This window comes from Ascaphus truei, chromosome 23 (assembly GCF_040206685.1).
Source record: "Ascaphus truei isolate aAscTru1 chromosome 23, aAscTru1.hap1, whole genome shotgun sequence".
NCBI classification, from domain to species: domain Eukaryota; kingdom Metazoa; phylum Chordata; class Amphibia; order Anura; family Ascaphidae; genus Ascaphus; species Ascaphus truei.
This window is the reverse complement of record NC_134505.1, coordinates 2,259,253-2,279,559: the sequence shown is the minus strand read 5'-3', so window position 1 is coordinate 2,279,559 and position 20,307 is coordinate 2,259,253. Positions and strand designations below refer to the sequence as shown.

The 20,307-nt window shown below is 52.2% G+C and overlaps 1 protein-coding gene and 1 long non-coding RNA gene across 7 annotated transcripts in view; both read left to right on the top strand.

The window, feature by feature from the left end:
* C23H17orf113 (chromosome 23 C17orf113 homolog) overlaps window positions 1-13,214 on the top strand; it is a 107,019-nt gene extending 93,805 nt beyond the window's left edge. For 3 of the 6 annotated variants that reach the window (XM_075580212.1, XM_075580213.1, XM_075580211.1), the window contains exons 3-4: window positions 5,897-6,483; window positions 11,557-13,214. In XM_075580212.1, coding sequence (XP_075436327.1) covers window positions 5,897-6,483; window positions 11,557-13,101 — 2,132 coding nt within the window. In that variant the 3' untranslated portion in view covers window positions 13,102-13,214. Of the gene's footprint in view, window positions 1-3,107; window positions 3,230-4,110; window positions 4,258-5,849; window positions 6,484-11,556 lie in introns of those variants that run through there. The other 3 variants (XM_075580215.1, XM_075580216.1, XM_075580214.1) reach the window with 3 other exon arrangements.
* Window positions 13,215-16,803: 3,589 nt separating this feature from the next.
* Window positions 16,804-17,643, top strand: LOC142473048 (uncharacterized). Its single transcript, XR_012789970.1, has 2 exons — window positions 16,804-16,989; window positions 17,091-17,643. It is a non-coding gene; the product is annotated as an uncharacterized LOC142473048 (long non-coding RNA).
* Window positions 17,644-20,307: the final 2,664 nt, after the last annotated feature.

Genomic DNA, 20,307 nt, shown 5'->3' with positions numbered 1-20,307 from the left:
CCCACATCACAACAGGGGGACACAAAATGGCGGAAGATACCGGGATACATTGGCGTTGGAGGAAAACGCCTCCAGTTTTGCTCCCCGAAATTGCCTTGATACACGGACCCCCCCCCCCCCCCCACCATGCCAACACGTGAAGAGGCGCGGTGACGGAGGGTGGTGACGCGCGAGACCCGAGCAGAGATCCGACTACCGTTTTTTTTTTCTCCCTCCGACTTCGTATGCGATGAAGCACTCTTCCCCGCGTCGGACAAGATTTCAGTTCCACTTGAGTGGAGCCAAACCGTTCCAGGCTCCTCGGCCCTCGCGGCTTTCCTGCGCGTCTCGCGTGATTGCGGGTCAGTCGCGCTTAACTCTTTCATCATCCAATATCCCACAGGCTGCGGGATTTAAAATGCCGATTTTGGGGGGTCCCGGTCGCCCCAAACCTCACTGGTTTCAGACCTCGGGAGGTTGACGGTAGGTAAACCGCTCCCCCTACGCTGGTGAAGAGATCCGCTCATTGAAGTGGGAGAGTCTGCAGATCAGAGGGAACCGCAGAAGATTGTCACAGCCCCCTGCCCCGCAGAGCTTGCAATCTACGACGGCACAGGGAGATAAAGCGACTCGCCCCAAGGAGCCGACCCCGGGATTTGAACCCGGCTCTCCCCGATACAAACGCGGTCGGTAGCCGAGCCGACGTCTTCACTCCCCGCGCCGTCGGCCCAAAGTAGGCGCCGGCGTACCCCTCCGACCGGCGCCTACTAAGCCCGGGTGTGGGTGTTCCGGGATGGGACCGTTCATCGCCACGGGCCGCCGCCTGCCGGCCGCCCCCTACGGGAAGTGATTGGCGCTGGTAACGCCGGCAGTTTGGTCAGCGGTCAGCGGGTCCTCACGTGCAGGTTCTCGCTGCGGCTGTATCACTAGTATATAGAAATGCCATGAACCCCCCAAATACTCGCGCCCGGCTGGCACGCCGCTCCGTGCCCGGGTTAAGCTGCGCGCGTCGCGGTGCCGTGTAGAGGAGTGCAAGCTCTTGGGCACAGCGGTGTGCCTGATTTCATGCCCTCCGTGTTGGGAGAGTCTGCAGGTCACAGGGGCATTGTATGTTGTCCAGTCCTCGAGGGCCACCGACAGGTCAGGTATTAAGGATAACCCTGCTTCAGCACAGGCGGCTCAATCAGGGCCACTGATTGAGCCACCTGTGCTGAAGCAAGGACTGATTGAGCCACCTGTGCTGAAGCAGGGACTGATTGAGCCATTTGGGCTGAAGCAGACACTGAGCCACCCGTGCGGAAGCAAGGACTGATTGAGCCACCTGTGCTGAAGCAAGGACTGATTGAGCCACTTCTGCTGAAGCAGGGACTGATTGAGCCATCTGTGCTGAAGCAGGGACTGATTGAGCCACCTGTGCTGAAGCAAGGCCTGATTGAGCCACCTGTGCTGAAGCAGAGACTGATTGAGTCATCTGTGCTGAAGCACGGACTGATTGAGCCACCTGTGCTGAAGCAGGGACTGATTGAGCCATCTGTGCTGAAGCAGGGACTGATTGAGCAACCTGTGCTGATGCAAGGACTTATTGAGCCACCTGTGCTGAAGCAAGAACTGAGCCGTCTGTGCTGAAGCAAGGACTGAGCCGTCTGTGCTGAAGCAGGGACTGATTGAGCCACTTCTGCTGAAGCAGGGACTGATTGAGCAACCTGTGCTGAAGCAGAGACTGAACCACCTGTGCTGAAGCACGGACTGATTGAGCCACTTCTGCTGAAGCAGGGACTGGTTGAGCCACCTGGGCTGCAGCAGGGACTGATTGAGCCTCCTGTGCTGAAGCAGGGACTGATTGAGCCACCTGGGCTGAAGCAGGGACTAATTGCGCCACCTATGCTGAAGCAAGGACTGATTGAGCCACCTGTGCTGAAGCAAGGACTGATTGAGCCACTTCTGCTGAAGCAGGGACTGATTTAGCCATCTGTGCTGAAGCAGGGACTGATTGAGCCACCTGTGCTGAAGCAAGGCCTGATTGAGCCACCTGTGCTGAAGCAGAGACTGATTGAGTCATCTGTGCTGAAGCACGGACTGATTGAGCCACCAGTGCTGAAGCAAGGACTGATTGAGCCATTTTTGCTGAAGCAGACACTGAGCCACCCGTGCGGAAGCAAGGACTGATTGAGCCACCTGTGCTGAAGCAGGGACTGATTGAGCCATCTGTGCTGAAGCAGGGACTGATTGAGCAACCTGTGCTGATGCAAGGACTTATTGAGCCACCTGTGCTGAAGCAAGAACTGAGCCGTCTGTGCTGAAGCAAGGACCGAGCCGTCTGTGCTGAAGCAGGGACTGATTGAGCCACTTCTGCTGAAGCAGGGACTGATTGAGCAACCTGTGCTGAAGCAGAGACTGAACCACCTGTGCTGAAGCACGGACCGATTGAGCCACTTCTGCTGAAGCAGGGACTGGTTGAGCCACCTGGGCTGCAGCAGGGACTGATTGAGCCTCCTGTGCTGAAGCAGGGACTGATTGAGCCACCTGTGCTGAAGCAGGGACTAATTGCGCCACCTATGCTGAAGCAAGGACTGATTGAGCCACCTGTGCTGAAGCAAGGACTGATTGAGCCACCTGTGCTGAAGCAGGGGACATCATGAAACGCCGACCTGGCCCTTGAGGACTGGCGAGGCCCCCCCTCCCCCCCCCCCCACTCCCGGTATAAAGGTCCCCGCTGGCAGACGGGCAGCGCACAGAGCCCAGCACTCGCCTCACTCCACCCACTAGAAGGCAGCACTACGTTCTGCTGCAGAGCAGTGCCCAGCGGCCGCACACACACACACACACACACACACACACACACACACACACACACACAGGATAAGATGGCTGCTCCCATGTCACTGTGCCTTGCGGCTCTCTGCGTGGCTTTGTCTCACCAGCACTGAACGCCTTTTTGCCCCCCCCCCCCCCCCCCCCCCGGGGGGCTTTTTACTTTCCGCAAGCAGCGTGTCCTGGAAGGGGGGGTGGGGGTGGGGAGGGTGCGTTTTAAGGGCAAGCTTTGTGGCAGGGGAAGTCGGGGGGCCGGGGGGGTCCTTGCATGGAGGCAGCGTCTCTCCCTGTGCGCTGTCTCGGGGGGGGGGGGGGTTCCCGGGGACGCAGAAAGGGGGGGGGGGTCTCGCTATCTGCTTTCACCTTTTTGTGTTTCGCTTGGGATGATTAAATAGCTCGTCCGCCAAAAAAAAACACCCCCCACGTCATCTTACCAAGGGTACGTATGTGCAGGGCGTGTGTGTGTGTGTGTGTGTGTGTGTGTGTGTGTGCCCCCCCCCCCCGAGGGGGTCGGTCTCTCTTAATGAGCCTCCTGCATGCCTCCTATTTTTAACCCCTTCCCTGCTGACCGCGGCGGGGGTTACATGCATCTTCATTAGCGTCACTTGGGGAAATGTTAATTAGGGTTAGTTGAGGGTCCTTAGATATGATTATTTTGTAACCACCCCTAAGTGGTAATGACAGAATGTCGGGGGGGGGCGGGGGGCTTTTTTTTTTTTTTTTTGTTTTTTTAAAGCATATGTTTAAAAGTTTAAAGCGCTCCTGTGTGTATACCTCACAGTTTTTGTTTCTTCTGCCTGGGATATATATACTTTTAGAAATATACTTTTTATCAGTCTTTTTTATTTATTTTTTCATTTTTCTATATATTTTTGTAGTAATTGTCACTTGCCTTTTTTTTTATATACTGCAGTGCGCTGCTAAAAAAAAAATTCTTTTAAGTATTTGTACCCCGTTAATAATTTTGCTGCTTATAAGTTAGGCAGTTAGGCAGTTAGACAGTTAGGTAGTTAGATCATACACATTTTAAGTTATGGTGGGTGAAAAAAACGACATAAAACCCCCCACCGTTAGCACATAGCTAATAAAGAATATCACTTGTGAGCACATTCACACGTCTTAGGCAGGTCTGCAACCCTGCGCCTTTCACCCATTATCCCCCAGCATGCAGTGCTCACACTGCAGCAAGGGATTCTGGGAAATGGCCTGCAAATGAGCACACAATGTGTCACCTGATAATGGTGAAAGGCGCAGGGTTGCAGACCTGTCTTAAGGCTAAGGCCCCGCTCCCAGAGTCAGCGCACCCGCACTGCAGACAGGCGGTGCGCTGACACTACACAGACCGCGATATGCTGTCTGTAGGGAGCGGGAGTGGGAGGCTTGACAGGGAGGGGCGGCGTGGCTTGAGCGGAGGGACCCGCTACTCTCCCCCCCTCCCTCCACGGACTCAGGCTGGAGCTGCTGAGGGTAAGTTTAAACACACACACACGCAGGCACTCATACATACATACATACATACACACACACACAGGCAGGCACTCACGCACTCATACACACACAGGCACGCACTCACGCACTCATACACACAGACAGAGGCAGGCACTCACGCACTCACACACACACACACAGACAGAGGCAGGCACTCAGGCACACACATACACACACACACAGGCACGCACGCACTCAGACACACACACAGACAGGCACTCACCTGCTTTCACTCCACACTCCTCCCCGCTCCCCGAAGCCTCTCCTCCTCCCGCAGCCTCCCCTCCCCATTGGCTCACAGCCACACCACGTGACGCGTCAACGCTAGGAAACACCATTCTCTTGTGTCCCCTAGCGGCTGACGCGCCACAGCGTGTAGTCAGCTGTGCCGCCAGGGGGGACCGGGACCGGCTCGCGAAGATTCCCCTGCTGGTGGGGAACTCGCGACATGGCCGCCCGTGCCAACGAGCGCAGCGGGACCGAGGCCTAAGACTTGTGAACGTGCTCACAAGTGATATTCTTTATTGGATATATGTGTGTATAGATAGATTCAAAATGCGTTATTTTTGTTGGCGCAAACGGAGGTCCCCAAAAAAGCTCTGCGGTGGTTTTTTTTTTAAGCCGGTAACACCGGAAGGGTGCAACATAAAAAGCGGGAGATTCTCGCTGCCACCGAAGAGAAGCCCCCCCCCCCCCCCCCCAGTCAAACGTGTATTTTCACGTTGTTTGAGAACATACTGCGATAATGAGCAATGTAGCTGCCGAACGTTGAGGGCGCCATTAAAAAGTTACCCACTAGGGACGGGGGGTGGGCAAGTCCAGTCCTCAAGGGCCACTGACGGGTCAGGTTTTCAGGATATGCCTGCTTCAGCACAGGTGGCTCAATGAGTGGCTCAGTCGAAGACATTCTTCGACTGAGCCACTCATTGAGCCACCTGCACTGAAGCTGGGACTCGTTGAACCACCTGAGGTGAAGCAGACATGGTGGCCCTTGACTGGAGTTGCCCACCCCTGCTCTACTGCATCGACTCTTCAATTGGCGCCCGAGATGGGACCTTGATGTGGTCCGCGGACTCTGCTCCTACTCATTTCCTACTTGGCCAATAGTGGGTATATGGTTTTAACCAAGAATAGCGGATTAAGATTTCTCCTCAAGGCATTATTATTATAATTATTACATTATTATTATAATTATTACATTATTATTAGTATTTTCAGTTGCTATAACCCCTTCCATACATTTACCTTCGAGACGTGTCTTTGTTGACAGTAGATGCCCATTGAGTTGATGTGACATCACTGCCCTGAGCCAACCAATCAGAGCACTGAGATTGCCACCCCAGCGTTCTATGGGCACCCACGCGGTAACAGGACAGAACTGTCCGATTTTTTATGGACCCACCTGTGAGGTTTTTATGAGTGGAAAGTTACGAGGTCTGATGTCAAGATATCAGGTGGGGAAGGGGGGAAAATGTCAGCGTAGGTGTAAAACACTGTATGCCAAAGTAGCCACCCGAACTAGGCGTGGGTGACCCCCTAACACCTTTCCCCTTGTCTCTTTCGTTCTCCAGTCCAAACCCTGACGCTCTAATAGACTTCCTTACTCCATTTAATACAGAGACTACAAGCATGGAGAGTCTCAGGCCACCCATAATGTTTGATTTCAGCTGCATGGGCAGCGGCGGCGGAAGCATGGTGACCCCGGGGAAAAAGCCGGCGGGGGAGACTTCCAACTCCAACAAAAAATGCAAGCGGTATTTCAACGAGCACTGGAAGGAAGAGTTCACGTGGCTGGAGTTCGACTACGAGCGCAAGCTGATGTTCTGCATCGAGTGCCGGCAGGCCCTGGTGAAGAACAAGCACGGCAAGGCCGAGAACGCCTTCACCGTGGGCACGGACAACTTCCAGCGCCACGCCCTCCTCCGCCACGTCACCTCCGGCGCCCACCGGCAGGCCCTGGCCGTGAACAGCGAGCAGATGGCCCTGGAGTTGCAGTTCCACCAGGAGATGAAGTCGGTCATCAAAGCCGAGATGGACCCGTCCAAGATCGCGATACTGACCACCGTCTACTGCATGGCCAAGGACGGGGTCTCCAACGGGAAGCTGTCTTCTCTGCTGGAGCTGCAGAAGTTCAATCTTTGCGAAGCGTTGTTGTCCTCGGAGCAAAACGAGTATTACCACCCCAGCAGTGTGCGAGAAATGCAGGTGTGTACCCTATGTGCAAGCATCGCATTGGCAGCCTAACTCCGCGCCATCGTGAGTGGGGCACCCGGGTTTGGGTTTGCCCAACCCTGACCACTGTATCATTCTGGATCTAGTCCGTGTCTTGGGGAAATCTGCCTACTTGGAGAACCACGGTTGGACTAGAACAAGGGGCGGGCCAACTCCAGTCCTCAAGAGCCACCGGCGGGTCAAGTTTTCGAGGATATCCCGGCTTCAGCACAGGCGGCTCAATCAGTCCTTGATTGAGCCACCTGTGCTGAAGCAGGGATATCCTTTAAATAAAAGGACCCGTCGGTGAGTCTTGAGGACGGGAGTTGACCCACCCGTGGACTGGACTCTCACGATGACTCGGAGATAGATGGTCGGGGCGACCTGGCCGGGCGATGTTCTTTCGGATCTTTTACTCCTGTACGTGATTTGGGGGTCTTCCGGGCTCCCTCAAACTCGGGAGCGCGGGAGGCCTTCCGGTATATTCCGCGAGCGAGAGGTTTTTATTTCAACCCCTCCACCCCCCGTCTCTCTCTCTCTCCATCTACGCATCCCGCCCAGGAGTTAAACATTCATGGATTCCTCCACCCAGTAGGATGGATATATCCACGTGTGGCTGCAAAATTGGCTAGCGCGAAGCAGCTCTCTGCTGCACTCTGGGGCACCCGTGGCACGGGCAATGTGATCTCCACTGTGCAACCCAGAGCTGCTTCTCGCTACAACTATGCAGCGGTTGGCACTCCAGGGCATTAACCGACCATCTGAATGTGTGAAATAGGGTGGGGTTTGTCCTTCTCTCCCATTGAAAACATGTCTTACTTCCACAAATCAACACAAGAAACCCCCTTTATTGCATTTCTAATATCCCTCGGCACCCAGGACCCCATATAAGTGCTACGTTTCCCCCACCCAACCTCCCGGTCCTTCCACTGGGGAAGCACCTTCCATGGTGCTGGTTAAGGAGAAAAGCCCCGACCTGCTGCCCCAAAAGCACTTCCACCCCCCGGCTCTCCTCCGCGCACAGCGCCGACACAAGTAAATGCAAATAGTTGTCGCTTTTTAATGGCAGAGATATACAAAAGAACACACAACGTTTCAGGGGGGTGGCGGGGGGGGGGGGGGGATCACTTCGTCAGGTGCAGGAACCCAAGTAAGGGCTTTGAAAAGCCGGTAGTACCACTGCGGTTAGGGTCGCCAGACGTTCATGTGACTTGTCCCGTTATCCCGTAAGGGTCTGTCCGGGCGCGTTGTGGCGCCGTGACATGAAATGTCTGAGCTTTCAAATAACTTGTCGTGAAAATCGGTCCTAAAAATGCAATGGATTTCTGCTCGACTGTAATCGTTCCCCTTTTCCCATAGATGTCACCTAAATGGTTCAAATAATAAAGTTGGGGCGTCTCCTATCCCCATGACGCCCAGCCCTATAGGCGTTACTTTTTCTCCCGCCTCGGCGTGTTAGTTCAACGCGCTTCTATTCCCCACCCCCCCCCCCCCCTCCCGGGCCAAGCGTACAGACGCTACAAACCAAATGTGGTAACCCATCCCCTCCCCCCCCCACCTGCGCGGCGTAAACCCCAACCTGGAAATCCGACATCGCCTTCCTACTCGCGGCATGTCGCACAAAAACCTGCGCACACCGCACAACACGTGCGGGTGACACTCCTGTCTTCTGCGTCAAACCCAAGACCCCTTTCCTAATCCCGATACATCTGACTTGGGCCTTGCCCCCGCTGCCTACTACAGCGTCCGTTTGTGGACGTAGCTTGGACGGGAGGGTTTTTGCACAAAACATTGGGGGGGGGCGGGGAGGGGGAACGACCGATTTCACCCTCCCCCAAAAAGTGTCGAAATGAACACATCCCCGTTATGTGTGTCCGACCACTTCTTCCTTGAATTCCTCCTGATCCCCTCTTTCCGTATTTCTTACTAAATGTAGCAGGACAAATTTGACCCAATTAGATCTATAACATCCAATCTTGGTGCTAATTAAATAGTTCCCCCCCGACCCCCCCCCCCCCCCCCCGGGACTGGCAACATAGCACTTTTTCTTTCTGCAGCATTAAAACGAAAGGCGAGCTAAATTAGATGTATTTACATTAGAAAAGAGGCGTCTAAGAGGGGATATAATGATAACTATATACAGATATATTCGGGGGCAATACAAGGAGCTTTCAAATGAACACTTCATCCCACGGGCAGTACTAAGGACTCGGGGCCATCCCTTAAGGTTGGAGGAAAGGAGATTTCACCAGCAACAAAGGAAAGGGTTCTTTACAGTAAGGGCAGTTACAGTGCGGGGTTCATTACCCATGGGGACACTGATGGCAGATACAGGAGATATGTTTAAGAAAAGGTTGGACATGTTTTTTTAGAAAGGAAAGGTATACGGGGATATACCAAATAAGTAAACACGGGAAGGACGCTGATCCAGGGAGTAATCTGATTACCGGGGGCAGGAAGGAATTTATTTTCCCCCTTATGAGATATCAATGGATGATGATGTCACTGGGGCTGTGTGTTTGCTTCCTCTGGATCAATATACTGTCAGGACGGGTATAGGATATAGTATCTGCTGTCTACATTTAGCGTACTGTGGGTTGAACTTGATGGACGCACGTCTTTTTTCTACTGTGTAACGCGGGCTCAGCGTATGGAAAATTAAGGGGTGGACACGGCATTCGCTCGGGGCGTTGTACTCCCTCTAGTAAAATTTGGCGGCACAGGAAACCGTCTCTTAGTCCAGGAGTGGCCAACTCCAGTCCTCAAGCGCCACCAATGGGTCAGGTTTTGACGATGTCCCTGCTTCGGCACAAGTATGCTCGGTCTAAGGTTAAGCCACGTTTGCTGAAGCAAAGGGACTGATTCAGCCAACTGTGCTGAAGCTGGGACCGATTGAGGCACCTGTAGTGAAGAAGGGGCACGATTGAGCCGCCTGTGCTGAAGCAGGGACTGATTGAGCCACCTGTGCTGAAGCGGGGATATCCTGAAAACCTGATCCATTGGGTGGCCCTAGGGGACTGCAGTTGGCCACCGCTGTGACTTCGCTGATGTGATATGGGGGTCTTAGGTAGTCCAGGGAGGCCACACAGGCATCCCGTTTGTGATGGAGAGAAGGGTCCGCCATCTTAAGTGTGACCCGCAGCAACGGAGTCATTTGTAGGGGGGCTGGCAGCAGCTTTATTCCCACGTAATGCTTGAATTAAGCGTGTGCAAATGCAGCTTGTAGTGAAGTTATAACGTCCAACCATCCCACATCCTCCATGCTCACCCTACATGCACAATGATCAAATGCCCAGCGCTTCAGCTCAGCCCCCCGCCTGCCCCTCATTTTGCTGTATGGATGCCCTCTGTGTAGCCCGGTAGCGAGGATAACTTCTACGCCAGAGAGAGGCCCCCGTCATGGAAAGGGCGAACGCAAAGGTCACTGCGTCTCGGGCGTGCAAACGCCCTGAGCAGCGGCTACTAATTATACGTTTCCCAGCCCCTGGCAACACCCCCCCCCCCTCCCCCTCCCTCCTCTTCCCCGAAAATGTGTGTTTCTGTGCAGACCCCCCACGAGGCGGGCGTTGGGTGAGGCACCAGCTTATTCTGGCAGGAGACCGGAGATTTGCATGGCCCCGGTAATGGGGGGAAGGAGCGAGCCCCGGGTTTGTGCGCCCTGTATTTCTCTGCCGCGGCCTGTGGCGCGTTTAACTAGGTCACGTCAGCTAGGATGCAGATCTGGTGTCAGTTCTCCGCAGAAACAGTGGGCTCAGGAGAAGGGGGGGGAGAGTGGGGGGGGGCGCTGTTGGGTTGAGCGCTACGTTCGGTGCTGTCACCCATTTCCCATACTGATGAGAACACCCCCACCCCCACCACCCATTTTATTTAAAAACAAACAAAAAAATATTTCACAACTTTTTTTTTCAAAGTGTGTCTTTGTGTGTGTGTGTGTGTGTGTGTGTGTGTGTGTGTGTGTGTGTGTGTGTATATATGTATGTGTGTGTGTGTGTGTGTGTCTTTGTGTGTGTGTCTTTGTGTGTGTGTGTGTGTGTGTGTGTGTGTGTGTGTGTGTGTGTGTGTGTGTGTGTGTGTGTGTGTGTGTGTGTGATTTAAGTACACACACTGTTCATTTGCATGTCATTTCCCAGAATCCCCTGCTGCAGTGGAAGCACTGCATGCTGGGGGATAATGGTGAAAAACAGGGGGGTTGCAGACCTGTCCAAGACATGTGAATGTGCTCACAAGTGATCTTTTTATTTGTTGTATATATGTATGTATGTGTATATGTCATTGGACATTGCCCAAATGCTACATAGACTTCTGACATTGTTAATATGGGTATATGTGTATGTATGTGTGTGTGTGTATATATATGTGTGTGTGTGTATATATATATATATATATATATATATATATATATATATATATGTATATGTATATGTATATATACACACACACACACACACACACACACACACACACACACACACACACATACGGTATACTGTTCTACAGGAGCCCTCGTCATTACGGCTCGATGCCAAACTGCACCCCACCCCACCCCTGCCAGCGGGAATAAGCGTGTTCTTCCTCCTACATTTACACATCAATACAAATGACATATTTATTTCTTTTTTTCCCTCCCTCTGGACCACATTTTCATTCTTGTTTTGGGTGCAGATGTAACTACCTCTTAACATGAAACTTGTAATAGGGATCTTTCCAGACGTAGCTGTTTTGTATTGTAATATTTCCCTACATTGCAGCTACTGGAGGGTTTCTTCTGGGTTCCTACACTCCAGACGCCCTCTTTGGTACACGTGGCTGACACACGTTCGGGTGTGTCTCGGCAGAAGTAATTCATGTTTTCTCTGGGATGAGTTGTGACCCTCTGACCGAAAAAAATCACAGCTCAAATCTTGTAGACACACATTTCTATGATGGCTTATCTCATTTATTTAAATATATATGTATACGTAAACATCTCTGCAGTGCTCTATTCCTGATAACGTATTATACAATGATGTGACTTTCACTTGGGGACGCGGAAGGATTGATTTAATCTTGTTGTTTGATCAAATTCAGGCGGCCATTGTTAAAGTCCTTCACACCGAAGATAGGCAGAGGCTGAAAGACTCCCCTTTCATTGGGCTGGTGGTGGACGAAACCGCGGACATCGTGGAGCACCGCAATCTGGTGGTCTTCGCGACGTCGGTGTCGCCGTGCGACGGGAAGTTCCACGTCATGTTCCTGGGCAGGTTCGAGTTGCCGGCGGTGGAAGCCCACTCGGTGACAAACAAAGTGGTGGAAATATTGAGCTGCTTCAATGTCCCGGCTAAAAAGGTGGCCTGGCTCAGCTCCGACGGTTCCTCTTTGATGTCGGCCAGGTTGACCGGTGTTGGGGAGAAGCTGAGATCTCTCTGCCCACTCTTGACAGAGCTCCATTGCATCTCACATAGAAGGTCCTTGCTTCCAGCTGAGAGCTTCATCAGCGTTGAGTATGCAAGGAAATATGAAAGTATTGTGGATGCAGTGTATAGACTATATGGCAATAAGAACGGGGAGAGCCACAGCGTCCAAGGGTTGCGAAGCGTTCTTGATATCTGCAGCATAGACCTGAATGGTCCAGGGACTGTTCACTGGACCTCCATGTTGTCAGCCGTCGAAACCATTGACTCCTCGTGGCCAACGCTGGTTCTTTTACTTGAAAGTGAGTCTGCAAAGTCTCCCATAGCCAGTGGACTTTGCGCAGAGCTGAAAAAGTTCTGGTTTGTGGCTTTCACCAAAGTGCTTCTGGACATCCTCCCCATTTTCCAAAAACTCAACCAGTTCTTCCAGATCGAGGACCTGGACATTTCCATGGTGAACCCCATCGTCTCGGCGTCCCTTGCCACCCTGCAGGCCCAGAAGGCCACGAGCGGCCAGAACTTCCAGGAGTTCCTCAACGAGCTGAACGAGCATCCCGATGAGGACAGCGAGAGCAGGTTCTACTTCAAAGGGGTGGAGTTGGCGGACTGTTCCAAAGCCCAGCTGAAGAGCTTCGAGGTCCTGAAAGAGGCCTGCCTGGAGAACGTTTGCAGGAGCCTGCAGGACCGGTTCCCCCGCAACGTCCTCAAGGTGGTGAGCTCCTTCTCTGTTATCTTCAACCCAAAGTGTTATCCTCCCTCCCTGGACGACATCGGCACCTACGGTGAGCAGGAGCTGCGTCTCCTCTTGCAGTATTTCTCTCACGTGCTGGTGGCTGATCGGGCCTCCAATGACTTCGCCCTCTTCAAACGTATCGTGTTCAGCCTCAGCCACCTGTCCTTCAGGGACCTCTGCGTCAAGCTGGTCCACACCAACTCCGAAATGCACGAGCTCTTCCCCGACTTCACGGTCCTGGCGGCCGTGGCTCTGGTCCTCCCGCTCGGCTCGGCGCTGTACGAGAAGGTCAACCGGGCCGAGGAGCTCTGGAAACGAAGCCGGCGCCAGGGGTGGGCCGAGGCCGGCCTCGGCGACGTGCTGAAGATCAGCGTCGACGGGCCGGCGCTCAACGAGTTCGACTTCGCCCGGGCCATCGACTTCTTCGAGAACGCCGGGGAGTCGGACCCCTTCGCCCCCGAAGAGAAGTGGGAGCCTCAGCACGGTTAAAAGGGGAGGAACGACAACAGGAGAGGACATGTTAAAATCGGGGGTTTGGTCATTTTACAGGGTGATCGGGATTAGCAGGTTGTTTTCAAAACATACAAATTGCGTGTGCGTGTGGGGGGGGGGGGGCGGGAGGGGGGATGTGCGTGTGGGGGGGGCGGGAGGGGGGATGTTAAAAGAAAAATCTGCAACCCAAGGAGGAACAGGCACGGTCTTTCTTAAAGAAATGCAAAAATATTGAAAAACGTTTCACTTTCTTGGTTTCTCTGAAAATGTTGATTTTATCGGGGGGGGGGTTGTTTTTATGCTGAGATTGCAAATACTGACTGCTACTTATTGCTCTACCCCCCCCCCCCCCCCGGGGTGGGGGGGGGGGCAGCTACAGTCCTCAAGGGCCACCGACAAAGTCGGGTGTTCAGGATATCCCTGCTTCAGGCACAGGTGGCTCAACAAGTGTGCTGAAGCTGGGGACTGGTTGAGCCAACCTGTGCTGAAGCAGGGGACTGATTGAGCCAACCTGTGCTGAAGCTGGGACCGATTTTGAGGCACTTGTGCAGAAGCAAGTGCTGACTGAGGCACCGGTGCCGACGCAGGGACTGATTGAACCACCTGCGCTGAAGCAGGGATATCATGAAAACCTGACCTATCCGTGGCCCTTAAGGACTGGAGTTGGCCGCCCCCCCCCCTGCTCTGCCCTGAACCCGAGGGGTGCTTTATGTCCGTGTAATTCAGCGCCCCCCCCCCCCCCGTCTCCATTTCAGAGGGGCCCATGGAAGGGCAAAGAAATTCCTGCTTCAGCACCCACACTGTAAAGAGAGCGCCGCTTCAGCAAATACAAAGCTTCCCGTTAACCGGGGGGGGGGGAGGGGGGAAATGTTGTATAGTTATCTGATAAAAATGCCTATATATAATCTCTTAACTATATCACGCCGATGCCAGGAGGGGGCTGCACCTTTCTGTAGATTACAGGAGAACCTCTCCTGGGCAAACCCCAGGGTTGGAGCAAGCGGTTCTGATCCACCGTCAGATTCTGGCGGCTCTTATTTACCCGTCCTATTCTGTGGGGTTCCTTTTCTCGTAGCTCCGGTGTTGTCGGCGCCACACCGCGCCGTGCGTGCGACGTGTCAGAAGCAGCGGAACGAGACGCAAGGGAAAAAAAACCCGCTATTCTCTATCGCAAATCACATCTGCTAATCCGCCGTGCCCAAAAAGTGACAAACCGCCCCCGGTTTAACGGCCAATCCGCCGGGGTGTACGCGTTTTTAGAGTTACGGGTTTGGCCCTCTCGCCCTAAACCCCATTTTCAAGCTCGCGATACCGCTCTCACCCCGCCCCCTTGAGGTGGCGTGCAAAAAAAAAAAAAAAAAAAAAATGGCGGTGTGTTTTTTTTTAGAAGCGGGGTTTGCAGAACGGAGCTACAAGAATTGCGGTTTTAGCCGAAAAAACAAATAAAATGCGCGTTTGAGGCTCTTTCGACAAACCGGGCGTGTTGGTCGGAACCGGAGTGAAACCGGTTCTAAATAAATAGGGGGGAAAAAAGCCTTTTTTAGGCACGGGTAGGACTCGCGAGAAGGGCTTACGGAATAGCAACGTGCGCCCACGCCATCGGGAAGGGCTCGTTACCAGCGGCCTGTCGCCCCTTCGAAACGACGAGACTAAGCACCTCCTGTCTGACTAGTTTTTGCACTTCTGAAGGCCCTTACCAATGCAGATTGTGGCACGTGTTCGCTCTCTGCCAAGCAGGTCCCGGGGCGGCCCTACAATTTGGTTTGGGAACCACGTTATGGACGACAGGACGGGATTAAACGTTCCCAAGGGGGCGCTAATTTTATTGCAGCGTATCTCATTAAGGACTCGTCAGGACAGGCACTTTACGTTTAACGTTTAACTTTACGTTTAATCGCGTTCTATAATATTTAATTGCTGGGGCGGGGGGGGGGGGGGGTTCACTTGAATCTTCTGATCCCGTTCAGCCTGCGTTTGGTATTATTCCTGCCCATTTTCATTCTCGAGATACCGTGCCCTGAAAAACAGGGTCCAAAGAATAGATGTAGGTGGGACTCCCCTGGAAGAATGTGATCCATGGGATGTTCTGATCCGGGACAGCGATCCGATGCCGACCCCCATTGGGATTCCCTTTTAATTCACGTGTGTTTGGTTTCCCCCCCAACATCGGCATCAAACGGGGGGTTCCCCATAACATATAGAAGAAGGGGCTCAATGAGCTATTAATGATATTGTTGGCTGGATCTCCCCCTGTGAACATTCGAAGAGCAGTTCTGATAGTGGAGTGGAGGAAATCGGTTTGGGGCAGCTCGACCAATCGGAGTGCTCCGTTTTCTAAACGTTCCTCGTCCAACGGATCGCTGATTGTAACTAATGTAATCCGTGTTCTTTGAGTAGAGCCATCTGATTGGTTGCGTCCATAATGTCGGTGTAGTGTTTAGGGCTTCCCCAAAAATACTGCACACAGACACATCCGCTCCATGCGGTTTCCTCCTCTCCTTTGCCCCACCCCCAGGGCTCCTGACACCTCCTCCTGATTGGCTGCTGCTGGATAATGTAGCCAATTGTGATAGAGGAAGCTGCCCAGCCCCCTAGCAGCAGCCCTGCTCAGGGAAATCCTGCGCCCCCCCCCCAGCCGTTTAGGTCACTATGTCCAGAGAGGTAATACCAGTATACACATACACGCCCAGAGAGGTAATACCGGTATACACATACACGCCCAGAGAGGTAATACCGGTATACACGTACACGCCCACAGAGGTAATATCGCTATACACATACACACCCAGAGAGGTAATACCAGTATACACATACACGCCCAGAGAGGTAATACCGCTATACACATACACGCCCAGAGAGGTAATACCGGTATACACATACACGCCCAGAGGGGTAATACCGGTATACACGTACACGCCCAGAGAGGTAATACCGGTATACACGTACACGCCCAGAGAGGTAATACCGGTATCCACGTACACACCCTGAGAGGTAATACCGGTATACACATACACGCCCAGAGAGGTAATACCGGTATACACATACACGCCCAGAGAGATAATACCGGTATACACATACACGCCCAGAGAGGTAATACCGGAATACACATACACGCCCATAGAGGTAATACCGGTATACACATACACACCCAGAGAGGTAATACCGGTATACACATACACGCCCAGAGAGGTAATACCGGTATACACATACACGCCCAGAGAGGTAATACCGGTATACACATACACACCCAGAGAGGTAATACCGGTATACACATACACGCCCCCAGAGAGGTAATACCGGTATACACATACACGCCCAGAGATGTAATACCGGTATACACATACACGCCCAGAGAGGTAATACCGGTATACACATACACACACCCAGAGAGGTAATACCGGTATACACATACACGCCCAGAGAGGTAATACCGGTATACACATACACGCCCAGAGAGGTAATACCGGTATACACATACATGCCCAGAGAGGTAATACCGGTATACACATACACACCCCGAGAGGTAACACCGGTATACACATACACGCCCAGAGAGGTAATACTGGTATACACATACACGCCCAGAGAGGTAATACCAGTATATACATACACGCCAGAGAGGTAATACCGTATACACATACACACCCAGAGAGGTAATACCGGTATACACATACACGCCCAGAGAGGGTAATACCGGTATACACATACACGCCCAGAGAGGTAATACCGGTATACACATACACACCCAGAGAGGTAATACCGGTATACACGTACACGCCCAGAGAGGTAATACCGGTATACACGTACACGCCCAGAGAGGTAATACCGGTATACACATACACACCCAGAGAGGTAATACCGGTATACACATACACGCCCAGAGAGGTAATACCGATATACACATACACGCCCAGAGAGGTAATACCGGTATACACATACACACGCCCAGAGAGGTAATACCGGTATACACATACACGCCCAGAGAGGTAATACCGGTATCCACATACATGTCCAGTATTACTGTACCTCTCATCTTTTACTGGACTGTGTCCAAATACAGGACAGTCCGGTTCAATACTGGACACTTGGTCACCCAGTTGCCAATTTAAAAAAATGTATATATTTTTTTTAATTCCTCCATACAAAAGAGAAATGAGCAGATCTGGAGGCTGCAGCAACAGATGAGAAAAGGCATAGTGGGATCTCAATGGTTAGGGCCCTTTTGGGTTCAAACTACCCCAAACATGTACCCCATCTTTTCTGAAATACCATATAGCAGGGGTGCCAAAACCCCAGTCCTCAAAAAACCCCCGACAGGTCGGGACTGAAAGGATCTCCCTGCTTCGGCACAGAGGGTTCTGTCATAATGACCGTCGCCTGCGCTGAAGCAGGGAGATCCTTTAAAACCACCGGGCCTGCTGGTTACCCTTGATGACGGAGTTTGAGCACCGCTTGCCATACAGGGTCACAAATGGGTGTATGGGAATATATTATTTACTTACCAAAAATAAATTAAAAAAAAGATAGTCCCCCCCCCCCCCCCCCCCCCAAAAAAGCACTTTAGAGAAAAAATGAAGACGCTGGCTTTTTGTCAACACAAGTACCAAGCCCGTCTCGGGGTTATTAGTTGAAATAACGTTAAAGTGAGTGGCGAACCCAAGAATTTTACCAAAGCGGGTGACATATTGACCCATTGCGTGACCCGGAATAATAGACAGCGTATGCGTTTTATTTTTACCGGCGTTTTTTTTTTGTAAATTGAAAAGGATCGAGCGGGCGGAAGATAAGGAAGGACCGCAACAGGTGGCTCTGACCCGAACCCAGTGTGACTGTATCTTTTCCAGGTGCCGACCCCCTGTCCATTGTTGATCGAAACGCACCTTGTTTTGTCGGCGTTTCGGTGCCTCGTACGCGGGCTTCACCGCCTCCCACGTCTCGCAAACCCCGCGCTCTGTCCCTACCTGACGTACGCGTCTCCTGGCGTTGTTTTGCGAATAGAGGACAGCGCAATGACGTGAGACCATCTCCGCAGTAACGACCTTTTCTATCGAAACAGTATAAACCCACGTGCATATGGCGTTATCAACGCCTACGTTGGGATGAACGCCATTTTTTAAATCCCCTTCTTCCCCCCCCCCAAAAGAGCATTTGAATTTGATTGTTTGTTTGTTTTTTTGCATGATTTTGTTGTTTTTAGTATTAAAAAAAAAAACCCGGAAATGCTTTAATTAGGGAAAACCGGACAAATACATTTTCCGTGGTGTGATGTCACGCAGGACTTTCTGACCTTTTGCGTTTGACGCGGGACACCTGACACACGGAGGAACCGCGTTGACGAATCACATTTTTGTTTTGGGTTACATGCTTAAATATGTTTTCAACGTAAAGATTTCTTTATTCGTATTCCGTGTGTTCTTGTTTTTATTTTGCCATTAAAGCAGCTGTCGGTGCTGAGCGCCATTTTTATTTGGGTGGGGGGGGCTGTGTTTAAGAGGTCTCATCCGTCTAGCCCGTCCCAAAGCCGTTCAGGAGCGGTCAGTGCTTGAAATGTTAAAATATTAAAAATATTGTCGGGAGATTAAAATGGCGCTCTTCCAAAAGTCCAGTGCACCGCAGCACGGTGACTTCAGAAGCTCGAGAGAGAGAGAGAGAGATGTAACTCTCCGTCTCCACTTTCTTTAAACCCACACTCCTGATAATGCATGTAAATCCAGTTTCTCTCTGTTTTAAAGTCCCCTCTACCCCACCCCCTCCCTCCAATTGAAGATAGGGGTCCGTCATTCGTACCCCAAATCTCCACGGTAGAAACTTCCGCCTGTGGGCTATTGCAGAGGCCACTCCAGTACAAATGGCTCTCTTCCCGGTCACACAGTTGTTTCCTGCCCCCCCCCGGAGAAATCCATAGGCACCTTTAAAATGACCCTATACATTGTGAAGCTTGTGTGTTTCCGGCACCAGTAACCTTGACATGGGTTTTTTTTTTTTAAAGCAGCTATAGCACGCCAACTCCCGATGTAGCATTAGATCTAAAGGTTTCCATGAACCCTCCCCCTCCCCCCCCCCCAATTAGGTATCGAGGAACCATGGCGCCCACGACCACCACTTCCTGCTTCCACATTTAGGAGTTGCGCTGCAGGCTCCATTTTGATGGGAGTCAATAACGACTGGTTGGTCGCCTTCCTCCTTTTCAGCCTTGCTTTGTGCCTTCTTTCTGATCACCGCGTCCTCAAGGCCAAGAAAAGCACGAGTGATACCTTGTCAGAGCTGTCTGTCAGCAGGGTTGCAGGGTCTGCACTTCTGTAACCCCCAGGCTGTGCTGAAAAAGCTGTGTACTGCGGCAGGCAGAAGCGTATAGGGGGGGATCCCATGTTACAATGGACAAGAGGCAAAAGGTGACACACACACACACACAGAGTGCTGCTCATTTGCATGTCATTACCCAGAATCCCTGGCTGCAGTGGAAGCAGTGTATGCTAAGATAATGGGGCAGGGCAGGGCGGCAGACCTGGCTGAGACCTGTGAATGTGCCTCGCAGCGCGGGGGATTATTTATTTGCCGTTTCTGTATTAGGAAATCGATTTTATATTTAATTAATTCCTAATAATAATAATAACAGGGGCGGGGGGGAAAGTAACGCAGCGTTTCCGTACGAAAACGCGGCTGCCGCTGCCTGGCGGAGGCACCATGACCTCCTTCTGACACAGCGCGTCTATCGAAATCCTTGTCTCGTGTCCCCGAACTGCGTCTAACTACGAGGTAACGAGGCTGCACGACGCTCTGTCAGCCGTGCAGCGTTCAAATTAATTTCCCCCCCACTCTCCCCCGAGGGGGGGAATCTGGGAGACGTTTAGAGCCAGAAAGACAAAATGAAATATATATTTGTAGAAAGACGAAGAAGACAAAAAAAAAACCACACACACACACAGAGGAAAATGAAATGGTAAACGCTACAGATTAATAGCGGTGAATCCCTCGGGGCCCTGCCATTCAGGACAGGGTTATGGAGGGCTTGCATGAAGGTGTTGCAGATGGTGTGGGAGGTTTAGCATAAGCTTGTGGCCCCCCACAGTTGCACTTCGGACTTTGCCTGAAAGAACGTAGCGCGGGTGATCCGGGGGAAGAGTCGGTGTTTGGGGTTTTGTGGAGTCGGGGGGTGGGGGGGGGCGTACACATCCCGCACCTTCTCACGAATTCCAGAGCTAC